Source organism: Narcine bancroftii, chromosome 3, assembly GCF_036971445.1.
Source record: "Narcine bancroftii isolate sNarBan1 chromosome 3, sNarBan1.hap1, whole genome shotgun sequence".
Taxonomy (NCBI): domain Eukaryota; kingdom Metazoa; phylum Chordata; class Chondrichthyes; order Torpediniformes; family Narcinidae; genus Narcine; species Narcine bancroftii.
The window spans coordinates 184,877,926-184,897,509 of record NC_091471.1 but is presented as its reverse complement, the minus strand read 5'-3'; the positions used below and the strand labels follow the sequence as shown (position 1 = coordinate 184,897,509).

The following is a 19,584-nucleotide window of genomic DNA, read 5'->3' as shown; positions in this document are numbered from 1 at the left end:
TTATTTGAGAGTTTAACAAAATCCAGAATGTTTTACAAACATCTTATAACCTTAAAGTAGTCATAAAGAATCTGCACATTAAACATCTTAGCATAACTGAGAAGTCAGTAACATTTGAAAATATTTCAGTCTAAAACATTATGAGAATATTTTGAGGTGCTGAAAATTGGAGATTCTGAAAATTTGAAATAAAACAGAAAATGGTGAAATACTCAGCAGTTCAGGTAAGATCTGTGAATGGAGTTCATATATTAGTTTGATTAACATTTCAGAACTGATGAATTAACTCTCCACAGATCTAGCAATACCTGATGAGTATTCTGGCTTTGCTTTTCACATTTTGAGGCCTATCAATTGTGTGGAAGCATTCCAAATTATTCCTACTGGGTGAATACCTTTTTCTAGACAGAGCTGGAGTACCCCAAGGTGAGGGAAGGGAAGTCTCGTGTGTCAAGCAAGGTGGAACTTGTTCAGCAAAACTACAGATAGAAAAATAACAAAGACCATTGGACAAGGACTGTTAGAAAGAAGAAATAAGCACAAAGCTCATTAGTACAATTAATTTTAACATTGCAATTAGTTCAGGAAAACAACAAGCAGAAAAACAGCTGTTTAAAGTCCAGAACTAGAGGATAAAAATAAAGAGAAAGTTGACCAAAGATAAGGAACAGAAGTTTCCAAACATTGCTGAGATTTACGATGGTATTCCAAGTCCATATAAATAACCGAACATACATTCCTTTATTAGCAATGTATTAATGTTGTTTTATTAGCATTGGTTTTAAATACAAGAAATTTTGATGGCTTGCTTTTTTTTTTAAGAATGGGCTCTTTTTAAAATAAAAAAAATTAGTTCAAAAATCTATTTTCCACTGGCTTCTTAAAATGCAACATTTAGTTAGCCTGCAACAGCACCCTAACCGCCATATGCAAACTATGATAAATGAAAAGGCCATAATATTTGCAATAATTTGAAATGAAAACTATTGAACTGTTAATGAGTTATATACTAATATTGTTACTTCATATTTGACCAACAGGTTAAAAAAATCAGAACACAAGATAGTGGAAGCAGAAATTAAAACAAAAACAAAATTATATATTTGGCTTAATGGTTCAAGATATTTTCTCAGAAATATTGGAAGTCTGACAGTTTATTTCTCCTTTAAATCTATGGGGTAATTCTCCAAAGCAAAATATTTCCAATCTACAGGATATCCAGTGAGACACGATTGAACATCTGCAGTGATTACTTGCAGTTGTGCTCACTGGCCAAAACAACTTCCAGAATGTTCAAGTTCAATGAATGGAAATGCCTCCTTTTGCCCATCATTATGGTAGTTTTGCAAAAGTGAGTTTAGTTCCAGCATGTCATACTCATGAATTTCCTTTCATTCCTGGAACAAGTGCTTTGCCAGCTTGGTAGCAATTGCCATCAAAAAGATAGTGGGGCTAACTGAGTTGTGTTGTACCCTGGTCCAAAAGAAAGGGCAATTAAAGGTCAACCACATCGGTGAGCATCTGGGTAACATATAAGTAACACCAAGAAAGAATTAAGTTCTCTGAAGAACACCAGTGAGTTAAAACTGGTGGGTCTTTAAAAGCAACTGTGAAGTAAAATAGCACATTTTCAGAAAAACACCCTCATGATTTTAGTAATGATCAAATTGATGAAAAAAATCTGCCACCGACTCCAATAATTACACTATCTATTGGCACAAATATTTACACTAACTACATTATGGCACATATTAAATTTTGGTAAATTTCATCTGTGTGCATATATAGTGCCCTCCATTATGTTTGGGATAGACATTTTTTTTTCCTCCATTTGCACCTGGGCTCCACAGTATTAAATTTGTAATCAAACAATTTACATGTGATTGAAGTGAACATTCCAGATTTTATTCAAGGTTATTTATATTCAATTTTGGTTGGACCATGTAGAAATTACAGCACTTTTTATACTTCATCCCTCCCCCATTTCAAGGCACCATAATGTTTGGGTCATTTGGCTTAACAGGTGTTTGTGATTACTGAGGTATGTTTAATTGTTTCATTGGTGCAAGTATAAGAGAGCTAGGCTTGCTTTTAAGCTTTTGATCACTTTTGGAGTCTGTAGTTGCCATTTTTTAACTTGAGGTCAAGAATTGTGCCAATGAGAATCCAAGAAACTATTAAGAGGCTGAAAAGCAGGAATAAAACAGTAAGAGACATAGCCCAAACCTTAGAATTACCAAAATCAACTGTTTGAAATATCATTAAGAAGAAAGAGCATTCTGAAAAGCTCAGTAATTGCAAAGGAACTGGGAGGCCTGGGACGACTTGAACTGCTGATGACAGAAGAATTTTCATCAGAATGAAGAAAAATCCTTAAACTCCTGTCTGACAGATCAGAAACATTCTTCAGAAGGCAGGTGTGAATATGTCAATGACTACTGTCCAAAGAAGACTTTGTGAACAGAAATGCAGAGGCTGCACTGCAAGATGCAAACCACTAGTTAGCCACAGAAACATAGTGACCAGATTACAGTTTGCCAAAAAGTATTTAAAAAAGATTGCTGTTTTCTGAACAAAGGTCTTGAGGACAGATAAGACCAAGATTAACCTATATCAAAATGATGATAAGAGCAAAGTGTGGAAGCGTAAAGGCACAGCCCATGATCCAAAGCATACCACCTCACCTATGAAACATGGTTATGTCCTGGGCATGTATGGCTGCCACAGGTACTGGCACATTTATCTTCATTGATGATATTATTGCTGAGCAAAATGAATTCTGAGGTACATAGAAACATCTTAACTGCTCAAGTTTGAGCAAAAGCCTCCAAACTCATTCATCCTATAGCAAGGCAATTATTCCAATCACACTACTAAAGCAACAAAGCAGTTTTTCAAAGCTAAAATCTGGACAATTCCTGAAGGGTCAAGTCAGTCACCCGATCCAAATCCAATTGAGCACGCCTTCCATATAAGCTGAAGAGAAAACTCAAAGGGATAAGCATCCGAAAGCAGAAGATGGTTGCAGTAGAGGTCTGGCAGAGCATCACCAGAGAAGATGAATCACAGACTTCAAGAGTCATTGCATGCAAGGGATATGCAACAAAGAACTAAACATGACTACCTCAATATACATACCATTGCTATGTCCCAAATATTATGGTATGCTGAAATGAGGGGACTATGTATAAAAAATGCTCTAATTTCTGCACAGTCAAACCAAAGAGTATACAAATAACTTTGAATAAAATCTGGAAAGTGCACTTAAATCACATGTGAATTGTTTGATTACAAATTTTAAATTGTGGAGCATGGGCAAATAAAGGAGAACAATGTTTTTGTCCCAATTATGGAGGCTATTGTAAGAGATAATAATCCAAAGTAATTAATCAGTTAACTAAATTCATAAGCTTCCATAATGATCTTTCAATTTAGTTCTTAAGATTATTAGTCCAGAAGTCTGAATCCTAAGCTTAGCAACAATTTTTCCAAATCATTAAATCTTAAAATATTTTATCAATGTTTGAAACTGACTGGTTTGTAACTTCTGGGCCATCTCCATGCATCAAAAACTGAGTGTTTCCAAGAAATACATGAAAACTAATGTGACTAAATCTAACACAGAATGTGCATATAAATGCATGTACTGTATACGTGGGCATAGCCATGGGTGTGTAAGGCTAGACATAACTGAGAACTAAATATAATAATCTACTAAATTAAGAAATGTATTAATATAAATAGAAATGATTACTTTCCATCAACTTATTTGCTACAGCCAGATTAGTGCCTTTAATGAAAACAAACTGCCTCAGTGAATCACTGAGCTTGTGCAAAATGTACTGACTGCACAGCGCTGAAAAATAACTTATTTTTAAGATATGGTAAGCAAGTGTTATTGACTGCTCTCCTAAAATGTACTGTTTTAGAAGAATGATAGGAATGAAATAGATAAAGTCGCCAAACTCCTTCTCCAAACATTTTGAGTTCAAATTCTGTAATTCGATTTGCTATTGCCAAATTTTAAAGAAAATAGTTTGATGCTAATAAAAAAAAGGTGAAAAGACAAATAAATTGCGAAATCAATAAGCAGCTTCACTGATTCTAGTACAGGATAATGTGGGGAAAATATCTGCCAGTGACTCTAATAATTATATGTTGAAGTTTAGAATAAAGGCAAATTAACTCCATAATGGCACATTTTAACATAGGTAAATCATAACTGTGTGCATATCTAAACATCAATCTTAATTAAAATAAAAAATATTAAGTCACTTCTATCCAGGTACTAGCACTAAATTTTCAATATATAGCAACTACCCTTTTCTTTCAATGGGAATCAATGACAAAAGATTATTTTACCATACTCTAATTATTTTTAACAAAAGTTTACTGAAAAAACTTGATAAAATGTAACTATATAGACACATACATTTCTTTCAATTGTGTCAGTTTCAAGAACTAAAAAGTTTACATCAGAAAAATTAGTTTCAAATTAAGAATAGTCAAATTGATGAAGTCCCTACCTGTCAAAAGAATCCGTGGCCATTTTGTAGAGACAACAGAAAAGTTTACTACAATGTTTCAGTGTGGGTCCAACTGAATCCAACAATGCATCATCTTCAAGTATTTTTTGAAACAGTTGGGTATTTGAAGGGTAGGAGATTGATGCACATATTTGCCGTGCATTAGAGAAGCAACCAAGCAAACGCAAAGCATCTGCAAGTTTTTCGTACTGAATTTCAGTTTTAAAGAAATGGGAATTAGCAGGTTCATAACGCATTGCTGCTGTCAGTGTACAAATGACAGTATATACAAGTTCAAAGACTTGGTTTGAGTTCACCTGTTCCCACACTCCTTTGGGATGATTACTCAAAGATTGTTCCATTGCAACTAATAATGAAGTAACATAAACAAATCCTCCAACTTTTCGGAATACTGTTCGTGTACGATGACTTTCTCTCAACACGGTAAGGAGAGCCTGCAAAGATTATATGAATTTCACGAAAAGATAAAAGTAAATTATTAAAAGTACAGAGTAGATCTCCTGTCATTATATTATTCTGGGTAAGTTCATAAAAAAATTTTACCAAGACCTCTACAAATTCAAAATATTTATGGACAGCCTGTTACCACCAATTCAAAAGTAGACATTCACTTGTACCAGGCTCATTTTAATGCTGATATGGGTTGTTGATTTTTTTTTAAAGAGCGTACAGTTGAGAAGATGGAGGGTTGAAAAGAGTATTGAGGTTTAGATATTTGGCAGAGAATTTAAAAGAAATAATACAAAACTGAAGTGGAAATATGAATATAACTTACCACCAGAATATCAGTTTTGAGCTGTAACTCTCCAGGTGGGGCTGTGTGCATCAGTCCCAATAACGTACCCATATCATCATCACCACTAGGGGACAGAATTAACTGCTGTATAATCATCAGGGCAGGTTCCCTGCACTGGGAATACTTCACAATATTATGAACACATCGTGCTCCTCCAAACTCTCGGAAAACACCTGAAAACAAAAAGATTGATTTTAAACCACTTAATGCCATTCCTCATACTGTTCTCATTTCCACAATTTGTTTTTTGCTTTAAAGGAACATCGGTAGCTAAATACAATTTTTAAAATTACATATTCAAACATTGAAGAATGGTTTGTGTATCTAATTTGTACGTAATGATTATGAATGTACATTTCAAAATCTTCAAAAATAAACAATTCTTCAAAATTCAGAAGCCAGTCAACAATTAAACTTCCACTGCAGCTTCTTTATTTCAAAGCAGCTTTTAGTTACCAATTAATTCACCAGCCAATCTTTTGAAAATGCAAGGAAACCCTTGCAATCTTGGAGAGAAAAAGTAAACCATATTCATACAGCTCCCAGAGCCAGGATAAAAACATCACTGGAGCTGTGAAGTAGCAACACCAACAGCTGTGTCACCTAGCCATCTTCTCACAATCAGGTCCACTCCAAATTGCATTATATTGTTGCATTATGGAATGGCAAACAAAGTAACATTTTCATAGAGAGTGCACCATTGATAATTTAGTTTAACATGCAGACACATCATCCAAAGAGTAGAATAATCTTCTTTAAAAAATCACCTAATAATGAATATTAAGCATGCAGTTACAAAAATTCCACAATAAAATTACTGATTCGATTTTAACACTTAAATGTATTCAGCTTATATTATTTAATTTATTAAGAAAAATATTACCTGTTTTAAATAATACACTAACAGTGATATGACCCTACCACCTTCCTAAATTAAAAAAAAAGTTGGAATATTTACTTTAATTTTGGTTCAACAACCAAGGAATCCTTTATACTACTTAGTCCTACTTGGATTAACAGTATCGCAAACAAAGTCTTCAAACTAATTGTTCCGGTTATGAAACGATCCATTGACCACCAACATTGAAACATTTGCCAGAAAATGGACAAATGTCATTAGGGTTGGTTGACTAGGGAATGAATGTAAACATATGTACTTTATCCAATTTGGAAAAAAATGGCAAGACCTGATGATCAAAGACAGTTTACATCAACAGTTCTAAGAAGCACATATAACTTTTTTTTACAGTTCATGTCTGAGAATTGGAATTTAAAGTTGATATTCCTTTGAAAGAAATTCTACACCAAGCAAAATGTACAATGCTATATGACTGACAAGAAGATGGTTTTAATGAACAATGAGAAGCTGAATGAACGGTGTTATGGGTTATATTATATTTTATATTAAATATAAATAAGTGTTTAAAAGAGATAGATTGTTTAGGTTTAGTGTAGGTCACTTCACAGACATCTCACAAAAGACATCTCGTTTGAAATGCAAGAGCTATGCATAAGCAGAGACTTCATGTCGACAGTGACTTTATAGAAACTTTGAAGAATGCCTATAGAGACTTCATAAGTAGGTGTTAATTGGACTGATGTGGAATAAATGGACTGTTGTCTTTAAAAAGCAACAGATGTCCAGGCTCAGAACTGATTCCGGTGCCAGCAATCTCTCTGGTTGTAGTTTGCTGTCATGTGGTTTTGCAAACAGAGATATAAAAAAATAGGTGATTCTTTGGAGAAAGAGAGAGAGTGCTCTACAGTAGCTTTTGGAGGTTGCAACATGACAAGCTGGCAAGCTTGTGGAAAAACACAATTTTGAAGACATAGTGAGTTCATAGTTCAGCAGGTTCAAAGCCCTTGAGGTCCATACAAGAGGAGATAGCTGGCTGTATAATGTTTCACTTGAGATAAGGGAAACAAAAAGAAACTCTGTAGTGTCCTGAAAGAAAGAGGTTATCATCTGGAAAACCTTGATGGGGCAAGTATCTTTGGCAAGACACTGAAGTGGCTGATCTGAAGGAATCAGTTGTGGGTGTCCAATGAGCAACAAATCTCTCTATGAAAACCAACAAGAACCTTCCTGAGCGGTAACCATTTACCTTTTAAGCACCAAAGCCTGGTGAAATTCATAAATGATAAATTCTGTGCACAGTATAAGAATTGCCTGATATTGGTGATCTTGGAGGAGTGAGAAGTGAGATTGGACTGTGAATTAAAGAACTTTTCTGAACTACATACACATTATGTACACATGCACTTAGAATTAGAAGGGGGTTAAGTTAACTTAATAGCAATAAATTAAAGTTTGATCCTGTTTTTATGTTTTAAGAAAATTAAAAGCAAATTTTGTTTAAGTAACCATTTGTCTTGGTGACTTTCTATTGCTGCTGGGTTTTGGGTTCCTCTGGGCTCAAAACAGGTGGTAATCAATGTTTTCGGCCAGAACCCTCATTCAAAACTGAAATAGGAATTGCTGACATCAAGAAGGTGAATAAGAGGGAGCGTGGCATGATGGTGTGAGCAAGGGATGTAGGAAAACGCCTCCCCTGGGAGAATTAATTAATAACTGAACAGAAACAGAAAAAGAAAGGGAAAGCCTCCAACAACTAGAAAATTAGTTCTAAAGGAAGTTGCAACATTTGAAAAATTGGGCCTCCCTCGACAATGGAACCTCGGGCTGGATTTTCTCCTCCTCCACAGGTTACGAGAGCGATGGCAGCAAGAGTTCAGGTGACTCGAGCACCATCACTCTGTGGAGCCAAAGAAGATGGTGCCGGTCTCCCGAAGAAGACTGTGGAACTACAAAGTCTACAAGAATGCATGCGCAGAATGGATTAATCAGAATTACAGTGGGAGGCTGAAAAGTCAGTTCTCACTAAGGTTGAATTTCAAGACCTGCCTCCTTTGTACTTGGAGGAGGAGGAGGAGGAAGATCAAAGAGGACTGGAGAAGGAGACAGAAGATTACTATCAATGGACTCAATTTCAAGAAGAGGATGTGCAGGTCGTTACCTGAAGTTAAAGGGCAAAATATGGGCAGGCAATTAATGAATCAGTTGCAAGCAATGAGTCAGAAAATGGATTTACAGTATGGATTTATAAACAGGATATGAACACTCAATTTGAATTTGTTAAAGAAGAAATGAAAATAATTAAGGAAGAGATGAAGGAATATGTTAAAATGGTTGATAAAGTTAAAATACAAGTTCAAAAAGTTGAAGAAAATTTACAAGAATATGAAGTGAATCAACGTAAAGATGTGGTTAATAGGTTGGAAGATTCAATTATGGGTTGGAGTGTTGAAAAAAAGAACTTTTACAAAAAATTGACACTTTAGAGAATCATGGTCAAAGAAATAATGTGAAGATTATTGGATTGCCAGAAGGTTTTGAAGGTCCTAATGCAGTGCAATTTTTTTTTTTAAATGGATTCTGGAGACCTTGGGACCTGAAAATTTTCCAGATGGTCTTGAATTGGATAGAGCACATGCCGCACTCAGACTATTTTGAGAGTAGCGGTCCAGAAAGCTCAACAATTTCAGGGCCCTTTGATTGTGGCTGACAAAAAAGTATTTTTCTATGTGGATCTTGGTGTGAATGTGGTGAAAAGAAGAAAGAAATTTAATCCTGCAAAGTGTGCACTTTGGAAGACGGGCTTTAAGTTTTCTTTTTGCCATCCTGCAATACTCATAAGTTTTTATGGGAATAATTAGGCAAAATTCTTTGACAATGAGATGGAAGCTTTAGAATTTTCCAATTTTTTTTTCCAAATAATAAAATGGATCGACGGTGTAGCGACTGCTACATAGAACGAAACACACTACTAACATGATGGGGGTTTCAAATGAATTGCTTACTCAATCTTCGCACGCGCCCTTTAATGACGGAGTGAGCTCTGCCCCTGCATTGGCGGTGACGTCATCACACTCATCCGAGGCGCGCTCTTTGGCCTTAGCCACGAGGTCATCTTCTCGCGGCTGCCAGTTCGCCATGAGTGATGTACGCTGCCACAACTGATTGATTTATTAACATCAGACATACCAGAGATTAAAAAGATGCAAATGTCACATAAGGAGATAGAGCAGGTGATTGTTCACTTTGATGATGATGATGAAGTTAACAAAGATCTTGAAGCGGCTACCCTTACCTGAAAGCCCTTACTATCTGAAAATTGGGTTTTTTTATTTCTCTCTTTAGGGGAGGCAGAGTTTTTTGCTTCTCCTTCCTAACTGTATGCCACCTAGTGACCAGAGTTGCTTCCCACAAGATTGAGGGTGATAGTACTGTTCATTTCGATGGTATATTTTGTATTAATTTTTCTCTTTTATCTATATTTCCTTTCTTTTTCTTGATGGAGATATCAGGAATAATTAACGATTTTAGGATGTGGTAAGTCCAGAGGGGAGTTATGAATTTTTTGAATTTAATATAATGTTTAATAGTAAAACTTTGTATGTTATGTTATAATGTTAATGGTCTTAATAATTAAATAAAAGTGAAAAGTGTTAACTAATTTGAAGAAAATTAGAGTTGATGTTGCTTTTTTAAAGGAAACTAATTTATTTGAGAAAGAACATCAAAAATTGGACATGTGGTAGTTTCTTATTTTAACTCTAAACCAAGAGGTGAAGCAAATTTATTTAAAAAAATTGTTTACCTAATAAAATTAATTGAGTGATTATTGACTGTGATAAGATATGTATTAGTAAATTGTCAAATTTATTCTGATTGGACTTTGATGAATATTTATGCTCCAAATATAGTTGATGAAGGGCTTATTAGAGATACATTTATGCATTTAGCTGAAAATCACCAAAAATATTGGTACGAGATTTTAATTGTTGTTTGGATCCAGTTTTGGATAAAACAACCAAATCAGTTATTCAAACTAAAGCAGCAAAGGCAATTTTGAATGTCATGAAAGATTTGAATTTAATAGATATTTAGAGGAGATTAAACCCGAAGAAAGGGATTATTCTTTTTATTCACACAGATTTGATCCTTATTCTAGGATAATTTATTTTTAATTTCGGTGCAATTGCAAGGAAATGTTATTAATATAGATTATAAAGCCAGAATTTTATCTGATCATTCACCACTTTTAATGTCGCATTTATTTTTGGAAATGGTTTATAGATAGCGATTAAATTCAACATTATTGAAAAGGACAGATTTTTGTGATTTTATTAAAATGCAGATTCAGGAGTTTTTAGAATTAAATATAAATTCTGTTTCTAATAAATTTGTTGTTTAGGATACATTAAAGGAATATTGAAGAAGTTATATAATAAGTTGTACATCAAAAATTAAGAAAGATTATACCAAAGAGGTTAATCAATTGTAAATGGAAATACATGATTTGGAAAAGTTATTACAAAAAAAAACCTTTGGATGAGAAAAGAAAGCAATTAATAAAGAAAAAGTTTGATTTTAATGCAATTCAGACCTATAGGTCTGAAAAATTGATTAATAGAAGTAAGCAAAGATTATGAATTAGGAAAAAGAGCTCATAAAGTTCTAGCTTGGCAGTTAAAAACTGAACAATCTAGAATAATTAATGCTGTTAGGAAGAGATCAAAGATGATTACTTACAAGTTATTACGTTAATGTTTTTAAAGCTCTTTATTCTGATTTAAATAGATCAGAATTTATTAGTGATGAAGGTAAGATTGATAAATTTCTATCTCAGATAAATTTATTTGGCTTGACATATCAAGATCAGAAAAATTTGGATCCTCCTTTTACAATAAGAGAAATTAATGAAATGCATAGTTCAATACAGAATGGAAAAACTCCAGAAGATGGTTTCATAAGAAGTTTAAGGACATTTTAATACCTCCGTTTATGGCGGTACTACGGCGATGGAAGTGTTACAGAGTTCAGAGGACCCCAAAAACTAGCAACAATAGATATGCACTACAACATAGGGTTACTTAAACAAAAGTAGTTTTAAATTACATTTGAACAAGAAAACAGAATTAAACTTTAATTTATTACTTAACCTACTTACTTAACCTAACTACTTAATCGCCCCTCTAATATTAAGCGCAGGAGTGTGTAATGTATATTTAAGATTAGAAAAGTTCTTTAGATCACAATCCAATCTCACTGGTTGCAGGCAATTTTTGTTCTGTGCACAGAAGTTAGCATTAACAAAGTTCACCAGTCTTTGGTGCTTAACAGGCAAATGGTTACCACTCATAGGAACATAGGAAGTAGGAACAGGAGTAGGCCAAAAATGGCCCATTGAGCCTGCTCCGCCATTCAATACAATCATGGCTGATCTAATTTATGACCTAACTCCTCCTACCTGCCTTCTCCCCATATCCCCTAATTCCTCTATCATGTAAAAATTTATCTAATCAAATTTTAAATATGTTTAATGAGGCAGCCTCAATCACTTCCCTGGTTAGAGAATTCCAAACATTCACTACTCTCTGGGAAAAACTAGGGAAAAACTATTTTTCCTCATCTCTGTCCTAAATCTACTCCCCCGAATCTTAAGACTGTGTCCTCTCGTTTTAGTTTCCCCGGCCAGCTCAAAAAACCTTCCTACATTTATCCTATCCATACCCTTCATATCCTATATGTTTCTAAAAGATCTCCTCTCATTCTTCTGAACTCGAGCGAATACAATCCTAGACAATTTAACCTTTCATCATATGTCAACCCCTTCATCCCAGGGATCAACCTAGTAAACCTCCTCTGGACCGTCTCCAAAGCCAGTATATCCTTCCTCAAATATGGAGACCAGAACTGGACACAGTACTCCAGGTGCGGTCTCACCAGTACCTTATACAGTTGCAACATTACCTCCCTACTCCTGAATTCAATTCCTCTAGCGATGAAGGCCAACATTCCATTTGCCTTCTTAATAACCTGCTGCACCTTCAACCTAACTTTTTGCGATTCATGCACAAGCACTCCCAAGTCCCTCTGCTCAACAGCATGCTGTAGTTTTTCACCCTTTAAATAATATTCAGCTCTTTTATTTTTCTTGCCAAAGTGGATAACCTCACACTTACTAACATTGTACTCCATCTGCCAGACCTTTGCCCACTCATCCAGCTTAACTATATCCCTCTGCAGACTCTCCACATCCTCATTACAATTTGCTCTTCCACTCAATTTGGTGTCATCCGCAAACTTGGCTACACCACATTTTGTCCCCTCCTCCAAGTCATCAATGTAAATGATGAACAGTTGTGGGCCTAACACTGACCCCTGTGGCACCCCACTTACCATTCTCTGCCAACCTGAAAAACTCCCACTTATCCCGACTCTCTGCCTCCTGTCAGACAACCAATTTTCAATCCAGGCCAATATACTTCCCCGGACTCCACTTTCCTGTAACTTACTGATAAGTCTCTTGTGCGGCACCTTATCAAACGCTTTCTGGAAATCCAAATATACATCAACCTGTTCCCCTCTATCCACCGCACCCATTATATCCACAAAGAATCCTAACAAGTTTGTCAAACAAGATCTTCCCTTTCAAAAAGCATGCTGCGTCTGCCTCATTGAACCCTTACGTTCCAAAAGTTTCACTATTTCATCTTTAATGACAGCTTCAAGCATTTTTCCAACCACAGACGTCAAGCTAATTGGCCAATAATTTCCAGTCTTCTGCCTATATCCCTTCTTAAATAGTGGTGTGACATTTGCTGTCTTCCAGTCTGCCGGGACCTGCCCAGAATCCAAGGAATTTTGGTATATGACCACCAATGCATCAACTATAACTTCTGCCATTTCCTTCAGAACCCTTGGATGCATATCATCAGGACCAGGTGATTTGTCTGGCTTTAGTCCCATTAGTTTCTCCATCACTACTTCCTTTGAAACAACTATTTTATCAAGGCCCTCCCCAACATTCGCATCCTTAACTCCGCACTTGGGCATGCTGGACATGTCTTCCACCGTGAAGACTGACACAAAATATTTGTTTAATGCCTCGGCCATTTTGCTACCAGTTTTCCTTTCTCATCCTCCAAGGGTCCTATGTTAACTCTGGCCACCCTCTTCCGTTTTATATATTTATAAAATTGTTTTGCTTTCTGTTTTTATATTTTGTGCCAATTTACTTTCATAATCCTTTTTCCCATTTCTTATTACCTGCTTTGTAACCCCTTGTTGTCTCTTAAAGTTTTCCCAATCTTCCAGTTTCCCACTGCTCTTTGCAGCTTTGTACACCTGCGCCTTCAATTTTATACTCTCCTTTATTTCCTTTGTTAACTACGGTTGATTTTTCTCTCTCTTGCTGCCGTTTTTCCTGACCGGAATATATTTTTGTTGAGCATTACAAAATATTTATTTGAAAATCTTCCACTGTTCCTCAATTGTTTTATCAATTAGCCTGTGCTCCCAGTCCACTCTGCCCAATTCCTCCCTCATCCTATGGTAGTCACCCCTGTTTAAGCATAATCTATTAGTTTTAGATCTAACTATTTCCCCTTCCATCTGAATGAGAAATTCAATCATACTATGATCGCTATTTCCCAGATGGTCTCTGACTATTACATCATTTACTCTACCTATCACATTGCACAACACTAGATCCAGGAGAGCATTTTCTCTTGTGGGTTCCTCAACATGCTGCTCAAGAAAGCTATTGGCGGATGCATTCTATGAAGTCCTCTTCCAGACTCCCATGACCAACTTGATTTTCCCAATCTATGTGGAAGTTAAAGTTCCCCATGACTACTGCCGTATCATTATTACATGCCTCACTTATCTCTATTTATTTCCTGTGCCACTAAACTATTGTTATTTGATGGGCGATAGATAACACCCACCAATAATTTTTTTCCCTTTGTTATTCTTTATCTCTACCCAAATGGACTCAACATTATGCTCTTTAGATCTTATATCATTCCTCACTACTGCCTGGAGCTCATCTTTGATTAAGAATGCAACTCCACCTCCCTTACCATCCTGTCTATCTCTTTGCACCACCTGATACCCTTGAAAGTTTAATTCCCATTTAGGGTCACTTTGAAGCCATGTTTCCGTGATGGCTACCAAATCATAGGCATGGGTACCGATTTGCGCCTCAAGTTCACTAACCTTATTTCTAATACTGCGGGCATTCAGATAAAGTGCCCTTATGCTCTTTGTCCTTTGAATATCTCGTGACTTCTGTAACCTTTTCATTTGATTTTTCTGCCCACTATTTTTCTTTGTAGTTTTCTTAACACTATCTTAACATCCGAAAACTAATACAAAACTTATTTGTATTAGTGTTGACTGTGTGAGGTGTCATTCTTAGGGGATAAAAAGAATAATTTGAATTTTGCAACTTTTAATGTTAAAGAGCATAATCACCCAATTAAAAGGAAACAAGTACTGGATTATATTAAAAAGATGAAGGTTGATGTTGCCTTTTTACAAGAAATTCATTTGACTGAGAAAGAGCATTCAAAGTTGAAAAGAGATTGGGTAGGACATGTAATTGTTTCGTCTTTTAATTCTAAGGCCAGAGGATCAGCTATTTTAATACATTAAAAAGTTACCGTTTAAGTTGGAATAATTTTCTGCCAATGCTTGTAGAGTGCTGATGGTTAATTGTAAAAAATTTTCAGGAGCCTGGACTTTGATGAATGTTTATACTCCCAATGTAGATGATGAAGAATTTGTAACTGAAACATTTTTGAATTTGAATCAGGCGAATGAGAATATTTTAGTAGGTGGTGATTTCAATTGTTGTTTGGATCCTTTATTGGATAAATCTCCAAAACCTCAGAAGAAAACAAAAATGGCTAAAAGATTGGCAGTACTAATGAAAGACTTGAACTTGGTTGAAATTTGAAGATTGAATCCAACTACGAAAGACTTTTCATTTTATTCTGCAAAACATGATTCTTTCTCTAGAAGTGATTTATTTTTAGCATTGGCACAATTACAAGGTAGAATTATTCATGCTGAATATAAAAGTAGGATTTTGTCCGATCATTCTTTCTTATTAATTTCTTGTGGTGGTTCAGAGGTGGTTGACACTGCATACTGTTGGAGATTTAATGAGATGTTATTAAAAAACCTGAGTTTATTAATTATGTTAGGATTCATTTTTTTTTTACAAACAAATGTGGACAAAGTAAGTTTACGCTATGGGATGCTTTAACAGTGTATTAAAGGGGTCAGATTATTAGTTACTCATCTAAAGTTAAGAAGCAATATTTGGCAGAGAGTCAAAATTTGGAAAATAAGATAGATGTTTTAGAGAAGGAGTTACAAGGGAATTCACAGAAGATAAGAAGGCTCATTTATCTAAACTGAAATTTTGTTACATTACTTTGCAAACATATAAATATGAGAAATTGATACAAAAGTCTAAACAACGTTATTATGAGTTAGGAGAAATAACCCATAAAGTATTAGCTTGGCAGTTAAGACTGAACAAACTTCTAGGACAATAAATGCTGTAATGAAGAATTCGGTAGTTACCAATAAACCTCAGGAGATTAATGATGAATTTTGTTCATTTTATCAAGAATTATATACTTCTGGGGTAGTTCAGAATAATGATCCTTTCTGGCTAATTTATATTTACCTTCTTTGACAAACTATGCCAATTGGGAAATCGCCAGGAGAAGATGGATTTACATTAGAGTTTTATAAAGAATTTTATGGTTTACTGCTTCCAGTATTTACGGAAACATGTTTGTTTCTAGAATCTTTCTCGGGTGTTAATTACTGTTATTCCAAAGAAAGATAGAGAACCTTTGAAAGTGGCTTCTCATAGACTGATTTCTTTATTAAATGTAAATTATAAAATTGTAGCTAATAGATTTGCTAAATATTCACCACAATTAATACATGCAGATCAAGCGGGTTTTTAATTAAGAATAGATATTCAGCTGATAATATTGTTAAATTAATTACAATAATTAATGCATCAAGAAAGCAACTCAACCAACAATGATAGTAGCATTAGATGCTGAAAAGGCTATTGATCGATTTGAGTGGAATTTTTTTATTCAAAGTGGCCGAAAGATTTAAATTTGGGCCACTCTTTACTGGTTGGGTGAAGGCCTTATACAAAAATCCATCAGCTAGGGTGGTGACAAATGGACAGATCTCATCTTCATTTAATTAGTCTAGATCACCTAGACAAGGTTGTCCACTGTCTCTGACCTTATTTGCATTATTATAGAACCATTGGCTCAAGCTATTAGACAGGATGTTACTATTAAGGGAATTAAAGTTGGTGAGGAAGAGTATAAAATTAATTTGTTCGCAGATGATGTGTTAATATATTTAACATATATCTTAGAAATTCTTGGGGCAACTTCAGAACCTTTTGAAACAGTATGGAGAAATGTCTGGTGATAAAGTTAATTGGGATAAAAGTGAGATATAACCAATTTCAGATGAGGATTGTAAGCAGATTATGAAATTTAGGTGGTCTAACAAAATTAAATATTTAGGTCTAATGGTCAATGTTGATTATCAAAATTTATATAAATTAAATTATGTACCTTTACTAAATAAAATTAAGTTTGATTTGACAAGATGGAAGGAAGAGTAAATTGTATTGAAATGAATATATTTCCATGTACTCAATATCTTTTCCAATCTATTCCTTGTTCAATACCAAATACCTTTTTTAAATAATTAAATGTGGCAGTGTGATTTTTTTTTGCAAAAGTAAATTATCTAGAGTCTCATTACAAAAATTGACATGGAAATTATGCATCAGGAGGTCTTCAACTACCAAATTTTCAGAATTATTATGAAGCTGCACAATTAAAATTCATTAACAGGATGTTTGATATTGACCAACCTCCAATATGGGCTAAATTTGAATTAACACAGATTTCTGAATTTAATATTCATCAAGTTATATATATGAATGGAACCCTTATCTTTTACAAAAGTATATGTTACCAGTATTGAAACATTTGATGGAGATTTGGTATAAAAGAGATCAAATTATAGGAACTAAAGGTAAAATTTCAGCTACGACTCCATTATACCAGAATAAAACAATTGCTTTTTCTGTGAATAATCTTTATTTCAAAATTTGGGAATTGAAGGGTATTAAACTGGTGGAGGATTGTTTTGAGGCATGTATGTTCCTTTCCTTTACTAGACTTAAATTTTTTTTTGGGATATTGCCAAGTTCTTTATTTGCCTATTATCAGGTGCATGCTCTATTAACAGAACATTTTGGACAGGATTTGGTACTACCTGGACAAACTGAATTCGAGATTTTAATTGTTGATAGTGGAGAAAAAAGGGTTTATTTCAGAAATGTATATTTTTTTGCAAGAGAAGATGATTAAATTAGACATATAAAATGAAAAACAAGTGGGAGAAGAATTTATCTATTTTACTATCTCAGGAGGAATGGATGACTATGTGTGTAGATAGTGTTATTAAATTAATTAATGTGAGATATAGTTTAGTCAATTAGAACTTTTTGCATCAGCTGTATTTAACTCCTGAGAAGTTAAAAAGATATGGTTCCAGTTCTTTAGATTTGTGTTTTTGTTATGAAACACAGACAGGTACTTTTTTTTACATTCAGTATGGATTTGTGAAAAAGTTAAACCCTTTTGGAAATGAATTATGAAGTTTTTTTGAAGATTTGTTCAAGATCGAATTAACACTTGATCCATTACTTTTCTTAAAGGGTTATACTACAGGTATACGATCCTTTATCCGGACATCTAAAATCCGCAAAGCTCCAAAATCCGGCAAGTAGGGACCGCGGCCAGGGGACTGGCAGTCGGGGCAGGTGGCCGAGGGACCGGCGGTCGGGGGAGGCGGCCGATGGAGTCTGCCGGGCGGTCGGGGGAGACTGCCGGGCGGTCGGGGGAGACTGCCGGGCGGTCGGGGGAGACTGCCGGGCGGTCGGGGGAGACTGCCGGGCGGTCGGGGGAGACTGCCGGGCGGCCAAGGGTCCGCAGTCGGGGGAGATGGCCGGGCGACTGGAAGAGGGTGGGGGTCGATAGGGCAGCACAATACGAGTGGGCTTTCTGAAATTCGGAACACACAGTCCACCAAGGGTTCCGGATAAAGGATCATGTACCTGTACATCATTAACAACTGGTTTAAGATTGGATAAATTTCAAATTGCATTTATTCATCTGGCATTAGCTGTAGCTAGGAAATGTATTGCTATTACATGGAAGAATGACATTGAATTGAATATACAAAGATGGCATAATGAATTGAGGTCATGTATTTATTTCGAAAAGATAACATAATTTATGGAATAATTATTCTTTCTTTGTTAAAATGTGGACTCCATATTTGGAATGCAAGGGTTTGGATATATTGTAAATGTTTTTTTTAAGATGTAAAAGGTTGGCATACTTCACAGCAATGGACAATTACCTGATGTATGGTTTTGGCTCTGTATAGGGGTAGTTTGGGGAGGGATGTAGGGGGAAGGAGGGTTATTAGTAAGGGGTTTTAGTTTTCAGTAAGGTTTTTTGTATGTACTTTAAATTCTATACATAAAGTTTTCAACAAAAAAAACTACATACCTTTATTGAGGAGAATTAAAGAAGATTTATTAAGATGGTAACATTTGCCAATTTCTTTAATAGGAAGGATTAATTGTGTGAAGATGAATATCTTTCCTAGAATACAACACCTTTTTCAATCTTACCAATTTTTGTACCAATAATGTTTTTTCAGGATTTAAATAAAAGTGTAAGAAGATTTATTTGGAGGGATAAAACTCCTCAGATGGCATTGGAAAAATTAACATGAAAATTTGATCAAGGCTGACTTCAATTGCCTAATTTTAAAAATTATTATACAGCAGCAACTTAGATTTTTGCCTTCTTGTTATCATACCAATGAAAAGATTTCATGGGTGCAAATTGAAATGAATAAAATGGGAGAAAATAATTCTGAACACATTTTATATAAATGAGGAATTATTAAAAGGAAAATCAGATACACCAATTTTGAAGCAAGATCTCCATCCTCAACCGATGGTCAGAACACTTCCAATCTCTTTTCAGTGCCAACCGCTCAGTCCAAGATTCCGCCCTGCTCCAGCTCCCTCAACAGCCCCTAAGGCTAGAGCTGGATGAGGTTCCCACCCTGGATGAGACATATAAGGCAATCGAACAACTGAAAAGTGGCAAAGCAGCAGGTATGGATGGAATCCCCCCAGAAGTCTGGAAGGCTGGCGGCAAAACTCTGCATGCCAAACTGCATGAGTTTTTCAAGCTTTGTTGGGACCAAGGTAAACTGCCTCAGGATCTTCGTGATGCCACCAT

At 35.2% G+C, this 19,584-nt stretch overlaps 1 protein-coding gene across 6 annotated transcripts in view; it reads right to left on the bottom strand.

Moving 5' to 3' along the window:
- wdfy3 (WD repeat and FYVE domain containing 3) overlaps positions 1-19,584 on the bottom strand; it is a 444,121-nt gene that overhangs the window by 310,870 nt on the left and 113,667 nt on the right. For 5 of the 6 annotated variants that reach the window (XM_069926060.1, XM_069926059.1, XM_069926063.1 and 2 more), the window contains 3 exons: positions 5,323-5,516; positions 4,527-4,981; positions 396-479 (listed from right to left, as the gene is read on the bottom strand). In XM_069926060.1, the coding sequence (XP_069782161.1) occupies positions 396-479; positions 4,527-4,981; positions 5,323-5,516 (733 nt within the window). The remainder of the gene's footprint in view (positions 1-395; positions 480-4,526; positions 4,982-5,322; positions 5,517-19,584) is intronic. The other variant, XM_069926062.1, reaches the window with a different exon arrangement.